The sequence below is a fragment of the Chelmon rostratus genome, chromosome 20 (genome assembly GCF_017976325.1).
Source record: "Chelmon rostratus isolate fCheRos1 chromosome 20, fCheRos1.pri, whole genome shotgun sequence".
NCBI classification, from domain to species: Eukaryota; Metazoa; Chordata; class Actinopteri; order Chaetodontiformes; family Chaetodontidae; genus Chelmon; species Chelmon rostratus.
In genome coordinates, this window is record NC_055677.1 from 6,659,261 (window position 1) to 6,674,193 (window position 14,933).

Consider the following 14,933-nt stretch of genomic DNA (forward strand, 5'->3'; position numbering starts at 1 on the left):
TGTCTCAGCTGTCCAGCCAAATATCATTCGATAACGAGTTTCTGACGGAACATCATGCAAAGAAAACCACATAAGGTGCCTCAGTCTTATTTATCCAATAACCAACAGCCAGTCGGTGGAGTCCAGTCCTCTGAGAAATTCAGCACAGCACAGCTGGAGGCAACCCAGATGCTGAGGACCACAGGTGGTAAAAAAAAAAAAAAAAGGGAACAGGCACGAGAGGAGAAATGGGTTTTTTTGTCGTCATTGAAGGTAAGTGCTTAATGAGCTGCACTCTGATTACTTTTCATCCATTTTCACCCACAATACCTGATAATGAAAGTGTTTTTTCCTCTACAATTTGAGCCTTGAAAGGGAAAGGAGAAATACGCCGTGTGAGGAAGGACACAAAGTGAGTGTCTGGGAACAATTTTGCCATGCTGCTCACCTTCTCAGTCCTTGACAAGCTTAATACGCCGTCACCATGGCAATGCTAGACATTCACCACATCCTCCGTATCAAGGTCCTGGAGGACTCAGCAGAGTGTGGAGTTTTTGTCATCAGCGTCTACTGTGGCGAGCCCCTCCTGCTGCGATTCTGGCGCAGGAAGCCCCTCTTCCGTAATGGTCAGGTGGAGCAGACGGACGTGAACTCGCGGGCCGTGGCAGAGCTGCATTTTGTTCTCCGGGCGCTAAACCGTGCGCCAAACCTGCCCAACAGCCACTACTGGGGCCCGTTTGTGTTGGCGTTGTGCCTGGATGCTCTTCCCTTCCGCTTCCGCCTCCCAGCTGAGGCCCACAGCAGCAGCAGAATACAAGACATCATGGAGGACTGTGGTGAGCTCACGTTGTTGCGGTGAGAAGCTTCAAATTGCAGGACAAGGGGGGGAAAAAGGCTCCACAAAACCTCTTCTGTCAAATATGTTTTTTTTTTGCAGAGACTTGACAGCCGCTTCAGACATTCAATTCTCGGCTTTAAACGCCTGTATGTACACGACCAGCTCTGCACTCCGGCCTGAACTGTGTTCTCTCACACCCATCCACCCTGGCCTGCTATGCATGTCCGCCCAAAGACAAACCACCACAACATCACTGGCCTCACCGCACACACAATAGTGGGCAGAGCCCTGGGTGCTTTATGATGGGCCAAGCACACCATAACTCAGTGTGGTGAGGAAGATGAAAGAACAGCAGCAGGGAAGGGAAAACTGGAGGAACACAGCAAGAGAAGACAAGGACTACAGCAACGGAAAGAGGAAAAAGGCGAGGAGAAGTACACAAACGGCACCCAACCGGCCTCTTTATTAATCTTTTATGTCTTTTTATGAAAAAAACAGCGGCAAAACAAGAGTGGATGAACACGGGGTAACACAAAACTCACCATCGTAGGTAAAGTAGCCTCCATCCTTAAAGACTACGACCGCAGGAAGCTCAGGCAAAGTTACTGACTGTTGAAAACACAAAAGAGAATTAGTTTAAAACCAATTTCCATAAATCATTTTTACTCCATGAATGTATGAGCTCCTGCAAAATGTGGCAGAAGACTGTTCGCTGCAGGGCTTTGCAGCAAACTTCTGTCTTTTTGCATACTGCAAAGACAGCATAGTATCTGTATACGGAGTTATGGGAAGATTATGCTGAAAGAATGTAATTATTTACTTTGGTTCAATCTAGAAAACCACAACTCTGATTCCTAAAAAGGTGGGGAGCTGTTTAAAATGCAAACAAGCAGAATGCAGTCATTTACAAACGAACTGTGTTTACCGACAGCAGTTTTACAAAGTGTTCCTGAGCCCGTGCATTAATCTTCTTTATCCAATCATGTGTTCACAAAGTGGTGAACCTTGCTCCATCCTCGCTTGTGAGCGACTGAGCCCAATCATGATACTATCACCTGTTACCAATCAACCTGTTTATCAACCTGGAATGTTCCAAACAGGTGTTTTTGGAGCGTTCCACAACTTTCCCAGTCTTTAGTTGCTCCTGTCCCAACATGTTTTAAATGTGTTGCTGCATCAAATTCAGAATAAGCAGATATTTACACAAATCAATGACACTAACGAGATAAGACATTAAATATATTGTCTCTGTGCTGTTTTTAATTGAGTATATATGTCAGAAAGGATGAGCAAAGGATAACATTCTGTTTGATTTATGTTTTACAGAGCAGCCCAACTTTTTTTTTGTCATCAGGGTTTTAGCAAGGATAGAATCAATATCTGTAACAAATAATGAAAAGATTGGCGTCATGTCAGCTTTTTCCTGACAAGCTGAAAAACTCCTGAGCCAAGTTCTTGTTAACTTTTACAGAGGAGCAACAAAAAGCTTGTCGGTGCACGGCCAGGACAGGAGGGCTCTGCAGCAGGTGATTAAAACCACCCAGAACATCTCTGGTACCAATCTACCAAGCATCAGTGATGTCGGTGAGCTGAGGTGCCTGCACGGAGCCCACAGGACACTAAAAGACAATGAAGCCTCAGCCACAGCCTGTTCACCTGCTGCCGTCTGGCAAGTTCATTCTCCACACTCCTCTATAAATATTTATTCATCCAGTTGTATAATTTGTTTTGTGAGGAGGATGAAGGGACTACAGCTAGCACTTCGTTATACAACTCCTTCTACTGTTGCAGAATGATAAATAAATGAACCTTGTACCTTGAAATTCAAAAGGATGCATATTCAAAGAGTTACCTCTGGAAAAACTTCCTCTGAAGCCGAGAAGAAATAAGTGTAGACGATGAGCTCAGAGGCGACGTCGTTGTACTTCTCCTGCAACGGCAAACAGATATTTCGGCATTTATATATTTACACAACAGCTTTCAATAAGCCAGTGTTAGAACGTTGTAAAGGCTGAGTCACTGGAAGGTAACACAGACAACCTTCGCCCTGTTAAAAGATGTGACAGCATCAGAGCAGCGCTTCTATCATTCAATCGACACACTTTGCATTCTGAAGCTGGGAGTAAAAACAGCAATCCTGATTCATGTCCCTTGATATGTTGATACGCTGCTTACTTTGAGGGGAGACTCCCCACCGACGTACACAAAAAGCACATCGTGTCGTTTCAACATGTGCTCAAACATCTGCTTGCTGGGAAGTGCCCGGACCGCCGGTCTGCAAAGGGTTAAAACCAACAGAGATGAGTTCATTTGAGTAAAACGCTCCTCGGCGCACAAATGTAACAACTGAGAGAAAATCTCCAACAATTCGGCTCTTGATTTCTGTGCTGGTGGCACCACCTAGTGGAGATTCGGCCACCGTGCAGCCGTGGCTTCATGTGAGAGCCAAGCTTTTGATCAACTCCTCTGTCACGGATCTAGATTGATTTCCCTCAAGGAGGACAAATCTGTCAGGCTCAGTTGATACAGTGGCTTAAAGTGGAGCATCAGAGGCGGAACCCATTGAGCTATGAAACAAATATGGCCTGCACTGATAAGCTTGCTTTGGGGGGTCTTATTAACACAGCATGTGTTCCCTTTGAAATAAGGGAAGTTTAATTGTCATTTCTTTGTGAGGTGACTGAAAGCTGCGACTCACCCTGCCACCCTGTTGGTAAATTCTACAATGTCGTCTTTTGTCCTTGGTCCCTTGTAATTATAGGCGAGATCACCCTTTAACCTGAGAAGGAGACAGAAACAAGCGTGAAAGGGTGATATATTTTAACTGTAAATGCACGTTCATTGTGCCGTGCGGCGAAGACACAGAATGAAACATTCATCTGCAAATAAAACCAAATGGAAATCAACTGCGTGACGTTGAACTTTGCATTCAGGATATTGGTTTGTCTGAAAATCCTCATTCGGTGAACAAGAGGGAAAGAACATTACAGCAGAGGCAAAGCTCAAACTAACTTGTTTGATTAGTCAATCGACTGAAAATTAATCAGCAGCTACTCTGACAATCGATTAATTGTTTTAGTTGTTTAATCAAGCAAAATGGCAAATATTAGCAACACCTGCTGCTTTTCTCGGGTTGTTACACTCATTGGCACACTTTTCTCACACTGGGTAGGTATTACACTTTGACCCCAGATCAGCCGGATTCAACGAGATGCTGCAGATTTGTCAGCTGCACATTCATGCTGCAAATCACCCGTCCACCACATCCCAGAGGTGCTCCGTTGGATTGAAATCTGGGGACTGTGGAGGGCGTTTTCATGTTGGTGGAAGCAGCAGGAGATGATTTGAGCTTTGCGACGTGGCTGGCTGTCCTGCTGGAAGTAGCCATTCGAAGATGGGTAGACTGTGGCCATAAAGGGTTGCACATGGTCAGCAACAATACTCAGATAGGCTGCGGCACTTAACCCTCTGAGCCCCAGCCGAACACCATTTATCATAGCAAGAAACATTAAAAACAGAAATTATCATCAGATTTTCAAATTTCTGACAGCCCTTGAATGACTCATGTGCTGGAAACATATAACAACATATATTTCATGAAGATCCCTTTATTCTACAAGTGTCATTTAAAATGTTGGAAAAAGTTAACTGCACTAATAAGAAGAAAAACACAAGATTTTGTGCCGCTCAGTGCAACTGGTAAGCCTTGAATGACCACACTATGCGACAATAATTCAGAGAAAAGTCGACTGGAGTTCAGGAGGAAGAGCAGCAGCCAAGAGGAGACAAGAGAGATGGTTTGTACATGATATAAAAATATAAATGATTTAATATGAACAGCATGTGGAGCTCCCAATATCCCCCCCCCCAATGTGGATACCACTTGTAGGCACTTTGAAAAATGTGCTATACTGCATTACAATCTTCCCAGGGAGGCAAATAAGGGTTGTTCATATTTTAAGCTAGTGAAATGGTGTTCATAAGTAATTTCTCAGCCTGCCGTTGTATATCACATATTGTCTGCACATGAAAAAAGTGTATGAATATGTAATAAAGTTTTATAGCTGTAAAAACATTGTGTGCACACATGTGCAAGAAGGTTTTGTGGTTGTAGAAATATTTTGCGGATGTGAAATTAAAATTTGCAGAGGATTATTTTCAACAGTGAGGTTTCACACAAATGTCCTGCCTGGGTATGTGACACTGAAGTATATAAACTACGGGTTACAAGCATGAATTTTAGCCCTGTTTTTACACCTGAGCTGACCGTCAGATTGTGCTGTTTCCATAGAGGTGCTAAAACGAGCCCACAGTGAGTAAAAATGTGACAGGAGCAAAACTCGCCCAGAACCTGCTCGGGGTTCAGAGGGTTAAACAATGCCTGATTCCTTCCACCATCGCCATTACACCACCACCACTAGCTTGGATAGCCAGGATGGACCCATATTTTCATGCTGTTTACTCCAAATTCTGCCGATTATCTGCGTGCAGGTGCAGAAAATGAGATCCGTCAGACCAGGTGATGTTTTTCCAGTCTTCAGCTGTCCAGTTTTAGTGAGCTTGTGCCCGCTGTAGCCTCAGTTTCCTGTTCTTAGCTCACAGGAGGGGAACCCGCTGTGGCTGCCGTAGCCCGTCCACTTCGAGGTTTGACATGCTGTGCGCTCAGAGATGCTCTTCATTGAGGCAGTGTTGTCGCAAGGTGTGTTTATTTTAGTTACTGTCAGCCTGAAGCAGTCTGGCTATTCTCCTCTGACTTGCTCTTATAAACAAGACATTTTCACCCATGAAACTGCCACTCACTGGATGTTCAGACATTTCTCTGTAAACTCCACAGACTGCTGAGCGTGAAAAACTCAAATGATCAGCAGTTTCTGTCTGGTACCAACTATCATTTATCCATTCTGACGTCTGAACAACAGCTGAACCTCTTGACCCCGTCTGCCTGCCTTTATGTTGCTGCCATATGATTGGCTGAACAGACATTAGCATGAACAAGCAGGTGCACAGGTGTAACTAATAAAGTGGCCACAGAGTGCATCAGTGTAAACTTTGGGTTTGGACATTTGAAGAGCTCTTAAAATGTGTAAGAGGCATTTTCACGTTTCTTAGACTGAACCATCAATAAACAAATGATCAGATTAACCGGGAAAATATTCATGACTTTAACTGTGCCAAACACAGGCGCTGTCTCTAATTGTGCTAAAGGCTGCGCCTGACATCGGCGCACGGCAACCACAACCCGCCTCTTACAAGACGTTCTGATGAAACAGCAAATCCAGCAGGAACAGCTTCACCACAAAGGTCAACTTAATGTAAATCACTGCACCTCCGATGAAAAAAGAAAACAAATGACTGTCGCTCACTGAGTTCCAGCCTGGCAAACCGCCGCCGCCGCTGCCGAGCTCCTCCAACAAGCAGAATGCATTAAGGATTACGAAGGTTGCATCAGCCCGCAGAGCTTAATGAACTCAGGGGGAAACAGAACTCTAAATCAAGACTCCTTCTGTCTCTGAGGGAGGTATCTCGTGTTCTTCGATGGGTGTTTCATCACTTTCCTGGTTTAATGTTATGAACCCTGCCGTGATCCTGTGGCAGCTTCCCAAATGAGCTTGATGAAACTAAATGTGGAGACCATTATGGCAGCGTGCAGATAAATGATTCGGTTTCCAATCTACGGAGGAAGCTCTGCAATGTAAGACGATCATTTCTCTCAAGTCGACATGGGCTCTGCTGTGGAGCAGCTGGCGTCTACCTAAATTCATTAATTTTATATAAAAGAATGTTACTTGCACTTCAAGAAAAAAAAATGGGGTACGGGAATGAGAAATGAGATAAAAGTTGAAGTAGTTCACAAGTGGAAATGGGATCAAACTTGTTTTGTTGATCAGCAAATCATAAGATAAATGTAAGCAATTTGAGACATATCTGAGAAAAGTGAGACAAAAGTTGATTTCAAACTCAGTTTATCATCCAAGAAACAAATAATTGAGAGCATCCAGGAGTGCCGAACCCAATAAAATTTAAGATCAAAAGGTGCGAACAGTTTGTCGCTTAAGTATGCCTTAAGGAAGCAGCAACAACACCTTGTTCCCTCCTGAATAAGCCATCATAGAGTGTCTCAACAGGCCAAACCTCAAGGGAAAAAGACATAGCGAGGTAAGAGGATCCTGATAATAACACAAAAGGTGAAGGTAGCGTGGGGGCAACGTCATGGCTACAGCAAGACGACAATCACAAAAGACAGCAAATGCACTTGAATCAACGCCTCACTGAATGTTAGCTTCGCTGCACAAATTATCATACTGTGCCCAGATCCTGCAGGTCTAAAAAATTCAATAAACCTTTGAATCTTTGATGGATTTCTTTTTAATTCAAGGCTGCACCGAGAGGTTAAGAAAGTTGCAGCAATCTGCAAAGGAAGTTAAAATCGTGCCTGACTACATGGGATTTCAAATATGATTACAAAAAAACCTGAAAAAGTTCTGAATCAAAGGAAACATCAAAATCATGTTCACAAAATCTGGATTCAAATTAAAGTTAAGATGAGGTAGGATGACAGAGCAAAGCTAAGAGCGTCACTTACAGTTTTATTGTGGGGTAACCGCGAACGCCGAACTCTGATGCCATTCCTGCAAAACAGAAAACAAATACAGCAACTGAAATCAAAAAAACATGTCATGAGAAACAACGTTTTGTTCAAAGGTTTAAAGCATCCTGCTGTCATCTTCTGACAGGCCTCAAATACCTTCTTCATGTCAGAAAAAGTCTACGATCAGGAAAAAGGAACAGTTTGACATTTTGGGATTCAAGCATTTAAGCTTCAGACAGACCCAGGCTAGTAGCAAGGCTAAGCTAAGCTAACCGGCTGTTATCTGTAGTCTTATATTTTAACTTTAAATAACTTTAAAAGCCCAGTAGAATATAAATAAAGTTTCAGTCTGGCCATCAGTTTCCCAGGCTTCTTCCTGAAGGGACCCCTAAACTGATGACGCCTGACTAAAGCTCCATTTACACCTGGTATTAAAATGAGATCTGTATGTGGACACGTTGTCTGTATAAGGAAAAACGTGTGTTAATGTAGGTGTAAATGCATCGTGATCGGGTGTAAACGCAGTCCGTACGACGCTCGGGCATCTGTTCGAAACATAACACTGATAAGAGGTTTTATTTTTTAGCTAAAAAAAAGGTTGTTGTTCAAATTCAGAGAGCGAGCGAAAGAGCTGCCTCAAATTACTGATTATACATCTATTTTCTGTCATGAAAGTGCCAAAAGATGTGTTATTCATCAGAATTGCGTGAGAAATTTAAGATATTCATTAAGAAATAATTGTGTGTGTGTGTGATGGTGTGTGTTGCACTCATCTGTGCAGCTGATCTACTGTATACAAGCATGTAATTGATCTCATCACTGAGCGACCTACATGTCGTCACCGCAGCAGGCCGGGACAAACAAACTGACAAAGTGTTTCTCATACAGGAAATTAAGGAATAACTTCATGTTTTACATTTGCTGAATTTACAAGAAGGGACAAATAATTGAGAGTTTTTCGTAGACAGCCTTTTACAAAGTTCAGAAACATTCCCTTAACTCAACAACTCACAAAACTCTGAGATTTTTTAAGGGAGTCTGGGGTTGATTTTTTTTTTTTTTAACGATCATGAATACTCAATAGCCTTCTTTTTTATTGTACTTTTACTGGTACTTTCAGAACACTAATTTTTCACTGTATTACACTAACAGTAACATTGAGATACCATGATAATGTCACATGAGCCATAATTAAATAATACTGAAAATGTGTCTTTAACATTGTCTACGGTGCTTTTAATAGAAAGCCTTTCACATACAGATCATACACACACATCATCATCATGTTGTTGAACAACACAGTAAGCTTGACTTGTCTCCAGCACATGAAATGATCACCTGGGGGACAAACGGGCTCCAGGGGAGGACATTAAAGTGCTTCATCAGCTACTCACCAGAGTAAGCAGTGGCATCCATCTTTCCCACGCGAACCGGCGACCCGGAGCTCTTCAGCTCGACTCCCACCTCCTGCCATACTGGCTCTAGCTTTTTACAGTAGCCGCACCACGGCGCATAGAACTGAAAGTGACCAGAATCATGTGCAGCACATTGTCAATCACGCAAAATGACATTATTTATAGAGTGAATAACCAAAAGATGAAGCCTATATCTTTCATAATCACACACATATCCCCTATCTGAATATTGATCGTGTGCCAGGGTAGATTTTTGAAAAACAAAACACATCAGGGAGAACACTCCATAGACCAGACTTAGTTTCACATTATTATTATTATTAAGTATATTATAGTATTATTATTGTCTTGCCTTTTTATGCATACTGCATGACCTTTGAGTGTTTTAAGAGCTTTATTTGAGCTGTGTTGTTGCCACTGTTGTACTTTGAAAGACTGCCCTTATGTTGTGTATGACCGTTTTTTACACAACATATAAGAATAACGTCTCATTTGGATGCACTGCTGATAATTAGGACCAGATTAAAGACTATTTAAGAAACACCTTAAGCTGCAGCAAGTTTTTTTGGCCACTTCCTGGCAGGAGATGACATGGTGAACTTGTCTTATTTACACATCGAGCACTTATGGGGCAACAATATCATTCATTTGGAATCATGCTTCTCACCACCTGGCAAGTCCTATATTGACTCTCTTTTAGCTCCATTTTGCTCTCCACCAACTCTTAAGGGAAATATCTGGCCCTTAAGCCGCTAAATTCTCCAGTGTGCTCATCAGTTAGTTGCTAAATGTGTCTGTCTGTCCTTTGTTGCAGAGCAGGTAGTGTGTCCAGAGGGTTTTTAGAGCTTTTTTTTTTTGCAAAACGTAAAAAAAAACATGCCTGCTGCAGCCGAAAACGACATGATGAGACTGGTGAGAGTGAACCAACAGAGCTAAACAATGAGCTGAGAGTCGTAATAAGCCACGCGAAGCAGAGAAAAGCTGCAGATTCAGGCGATAATTCTCTGTAGGTTCATCACTTCGAGCAACCCCTCTCACACTGTCATATATATGGATACATACATACATTGTTATAAAAATGTCAATTATAGCTGCAGCTTCAAATGTGTCTGGAAACCACTTTCCTGCAATCTGAAATGTTGTGTTTTCTCAAATGTCATGTTTTCTGAAACATTGTTGTGTTTTGGCCTTCAGGGCCACCGTAGGATGTGGCCAATTTCGTTCCAATTCCAATTTTGTGAGATGACATGTAAAAAATAAATAAATAAATGTGAGAATTACTTATCTGTGCTCAGTTTTGAACACAACAATTGTCTGCGTATGAGACAACAACACGTGTAAAACCAGTTGGCACGGTACTGAAACTTCCCACCATTAAGGACTCACATCTGCAACCCAAACTCAGAGTGAAAGCAGCTTAGGGTGCTCCAGCCAGATTTGCTTACATACTCCCAGACACAAACTCTGATATAAAGCCCTTCGAGCCCCCTGGCTTTGCCCGGCATGCATGACTTCTCATCCACTAATCACAAACACAGAGGACAGTCTGTACACCCCCTCCAGCCTCCGGCCCTCCCGCATCCCACCCAGACTGCTGCCACTTCCGCAAGGGATGATCCGGACAGTGGTGAGCAGGATATGAAGCAAAGCATAGCTGAAAGGACCCAGACTGGTTTCTCTGTGTGTGTGTGTGTGTGTGTGTGTGATGTCAGACTCACATCGACCAGCCAGATATCGTTCACTCTGGTGTCTTTGAATCTGTCAAAAGAAATAGCATGAATGAATGAAAAGTTATGGACATGAGAGAAGACAGTTAGTCCTATAAAGTTGCATTAAAGTCAGAAAAAGAGACAAATTAGAAGATCCTAAAAACCAAATAAACAAGAGACAAAATGTTTACAGACTTTCCAACAGGGGCTTTTAAATAAAAAGCTTTCTGTAACTGAAATCCTGATGTGAAATCAAGACTGCCTCCATCTTTTCTGCTTTAAATGACCCTCTGCTGTTTATTATAAGCCTGCCATCCTTTGGAAATCTGATAAACCCTAAGAATCTGGCAAAATTGCATCAAAATAAATGTGCACAAGTTAGAAAAAAGCCTAGAAAAACTAGAATAATTACATGTTTCCCTCTAACAGGAAGAGGGAGGCACTGAATTCAACTTTGAATGGCATCCACATTAAGTCTGCTGCTAAACTCGGAAGTTGCATTGCATAATATTGAAGCACAGCGTGCAGGAGTGCATCACTTACGTGTCATCGAGATCTTCAACAAACGCGAGCACCGCCGAACTGAGGAAAGCGGCTACAACTGTGACATTAAAACAGAAATGAAGCACACGTTGTCATAATGTGAGCAGCAGCAGCTTCACCGTCTCTGTCCTCCAGCCCCGAAGCCTCATGACTGGAGCATCCCCAGCTAAAGCTGTCCTCCCAGCTAACGGAGCACCGGTTTGCTTCACGGTTTCAGCTACAGCAGCTTTAAGGGCCGTTTAAGCAGATGCTGCGATAACATGGATGTTCTAGTGTTCAATGGGTGTGAAATTAAAAAGTGAACGTACCTCCACAAAGCAGCGAAGCTTTCACTTCTGCCATCGCTTCGAGTGGAAACAGCAAGCAGGAAATGCAGCCGCTAAATTGTGGCCCTCTGCGCATGCGCCGGGGTCACGCCGACTCCTGGAGGCGTCAGACACCAACGGTTGCATATTATTTAATATTAACATTTTAATAAAGAAAATGCGACTTATAACGGACATTCATATAATATATGAAAATATATTTCCCCAAATTTACCATTTCTAATTCTCATAATTCATTCAAACATCAGAATTTTAACGTAATCTTAAACAGACCAGTATGAAAATGTATATTATTAACATGGCAGATGCCGAAAGGTGTATTTTGCAATTTTCATACTTAATCATGTATATTTATAACGCAATAAATTGTATTTAGCTATGAAATTAGGACGAGGGGACGCGCATGGTGACTGTCGATTCTCACCACAAGGTGGCGCTCTAAGATAATAAAATCCGGCAATTACACTACGGTATAAAAATGCTCCATTACAGTCTTAATTTCCAAAAGAATCATCAGTAACATGTACTCAGCGATGGAAGAAGTATTCAGATCCTTAAAGTACTAATACCACACAATGAAATTGCTCTACTCTAAAAGTACTTAAAACCTTACTTAAGTAAAAGTATGTAAGTATTATCTGAAAAAAGTACTTAAAGTATGAAAAGTAAAAGTACGTTCCCTGACAGTGTTTTATTATTATACCTGATGTTTCTGGATTAATATTACCGCTGCATTAATGTGTATGCTGCATTTTACTGCTGTAGATGTTTACGGTTGGGCTAATTTTAACCACTTTATGTACTGATGGGTAGTTTAATCTATATCAATGCATTATGTTCATCATCATCATATGTTTGTCCTGTGAGAACCACATATCTCTAAAAAACAGAAAGAAAAAAAACAGCCCTCTTTGTGAAACTTAAATGGTTTATTTATTTTATGTAGTACAGGATAATTTCCTCAACCCATAAAGGAACACTTAATCCTTTAATTTATCAGAAAAAATCTAATTCAAAATCACCATATTTGGAGATACGAGGTTTCCACTGGACAGGAGGGGTATGAAGAATTGCAATCTGAAAAGTAACTAGTAACTAAAGCTGTCAGACAAAAGCTCAATATTTCCTCTGAGATGTAGTTGAGTAGAAGTCTAAATTTGCATAAAATGGAAATACTGTCAGTAAAGTACAAATATCTCAAATTTGTGCTTAAGTAGAGTACTTGAGTAAATGTACTTCCACAACTACTCATTTTTATAGCCAGATGAACTGGTGAGAGGGCCCCTCAGCAAAATTTACCGTTGTGCCCCCCACATCTGCCCCCGGCACCTTCCCACCCTGCATTATGTGTGTGTGTCCTGTGGCCTCCAAGTTCAGACTACACACAGCAGCATGTGACTGTGAGTTCCAGAGAACAACCAGTATTTCTGGACTTAAAGTACACAGCATGTGAGCAGAATATTTTAGAAGAGCAGCCAGTAACAACAGCTGTCAGATAAAAGTGTTGCAATACGAAGTACAATATTTCCCTCTAAAATGTAGAGAAGAAGAATAAACTGAAACGCAGTACTTGAGAAAATGTACTTAGTGAGGCTCTACAACTTTCCATCATTGTTTCCACAAAAAAAAAAAACACATGAACTTTTGTTTTATTGGAAACATGTTTGTTCTGAGAAGCTTAAAGAATAACAGTTTGTATCTAATACTGTCAGCTTGAAAGTTATCGAACACGTTACCACTTGATCTTCATTTTCAAAGATTGTGATTAATCTTCATTCAACCCTTTTGATGCATTTACACATTAAAAAAAAATCTCACATCACACATGCGCACATAAACAATGAAATGAGAAGGCATAGGATGTTTGGCTTCACAGAGTGTGGATGATGCTTCCAAAATAAATAAAAGCCTCTGTGTCATATTGTCATATTATGCGTCACACTGTGGATCCTCACACCTGCTGGCTGGCATATTGATATGTTTCAAAACTCCTGTCACTGCACTAAATCAGCTGAGTACCGAGTAGAGTTTTAGCTCTAACTATTCATAAAGTACTGCCCCATCCTGCAAAGGTCTGATGGTAGACAGAGGTTTTATTAATAGATGTCTCATGCAGGATTTGATACACATGAAGCAGTTCTTTGAATGAGAGAAAATCTGACCTTTCTTAATCTTTATGTATGCTGTTTCTAGCTCTTCTGTCCAAAGAATATCCCTCAAGTCAGGACATGGTTCCCTGGTGAAAAGAGAAAAAGAAATAGTTTCACACCCTGAGAAAGAGCTGCACTTTCTCATGGGATGAATGGTGATCATGACTGTGTTACTAAACAGACTCATGCGGAGGACCGTCCTGTCGAGGCCTCGTGTGCCAAGTTTGTGAGGGTTGAATGCTTCTGTATTTGGAGGGGCAGAAAGCTGGGCGCTGTTAGCCGCCGAAGACATGAACAAAAGTGTCAAAACAATGAGCGCAGGCGGACTTCCTTACAGTTAACCCCACACAAATGTGCTTCTTTCCTCTTTTTTTTTTGCCTTACTCTTGTATTCAAAACATACGTAATGCTCCACTGAGTTCCACACTTTGATTAAAGGCGCGACGAGAAGTGAAAGCCACCTCCATAAAACATACAAAAGGCATGAATTTTAATGAAGTGTTTGCCTATTTCACACAACTTTCCCTATAGAAAGTTCGAGCACAGCAAGGTTGTTTGTCTTCTTTGGATAAAGACGGGACTTGTTCCCTCATTGCAGGCCGGGCTGCAGACTCCCACATTCAGTAAGACTGCAGTCATCATCACGTCATCTTACAGAACGGGTCAAATACGACCTCAACTGACCCATAAAACAAAGCTTTCTTTGCCCCATTTTACCTCCCATCACACAGCGACAAGAGCAGCGAGATGATTCAGTGATCCACATAACGGCAACACTCCATGCTCTGCTCTGATAGATCAAATGATTTCTTTATACACACGAAATAAGCAACATTACAAGCTTCACTGCTAACAGATATTAAAATATTATTCAGACCAAAAAAAAAAACATCTTAAAAGGCAGCATTAAGTTTGAGTGTTGTGACAAAATGATAACGACACATATTTCTTTCAGATTCTTTAATTTGACAGTTGTCCAAGAAGCAAGTGAAACTGTGTATTTACCCATAAAAATGTATTCAACGCTGATGCTAATGCATGTTTGGAGTCTATTAGAGTAACAGCTTCATCATTCCAAAAAATTTGGGCCGCTGTGGAAAACAAATAAAAACAGAATTCAATCATTTGCAAACAAACTGTGTTTACTGACAACAGTTTTCCAAAGTGTTCCTCAGTCCATGTAGTAACATCTTTTATCCAATCATGTGTTCACACAGTGGTGACCCTCGCTCCATCCTTGCTTGTGGACGACTGAGCCTTTCCAGGATGATTCATACCCAATCATGATACTATCACCTGTTACCAATCAGCCTGTTTACCTGTGGAATGATCCAAACAGGTGTTTTTGGAGCGTTCCACATCTTTCCCAGTCTTTAGTTGCTCC

The 14,933-nt window shown here is 41.7% G+C and overlaps 1 protein-coding gene across 1 annotated transcript in view; it reads right to left on the reverse strand.

Moving 5' to 3' along the window:
• The window catches only part of LOC121624138 (protein disulfide-isomerase TMX3-like), a 34,150-nt gene extending 22,705 nt beyond the window's left edge, over positions 1 to 11,445 (reverse strand). The window contains exons 1-9 of the mRNA XM_041961756.1: positions 11,382 to 11,445; positions 11,074 to 11,131; positions 10,540 to 10,579; positions 8,801 to 8,924; positions 7,401 to 7,446; positions 3,516 to 3,596; positions 2,993 to 3,092; positions 2,670 to 2,747; positions 1,360 to 1,426 (exon numbers count right to left, since the gene is read on the reverse strand). Of these exons, the coding sequence (XP_041817690.1) occupies positions 1,360 to 1,426; positions 2,670 to 2,747; positions 2,993 to 3,092; positions 3,516 to 3,596; positions 7,401 to 7,446; positions 8,801 to 8,924; positions 10,540 to 10,579; positions 11,074 to 11,131; positions 11,382 to 11,415 (628 nt within the window). The 5' untranslated portion in view covers positions 11,416 to 11,445. The remainder of the gene's footprint in view (positions 1 to 1,359; positions 1,427 to 2,669; positions 2,748 to 2,992; positions 3,093 to 3,515; positions 3,597 to 7,400; positions 7,447 to 8,800; positions 8,925 to 10,539; positions 10,580 to 11,073; positions 11,132 to 11,381) is intronic.
• Positions 11,446 to 14,933: the final 3,488 nt, after the last annotated feature.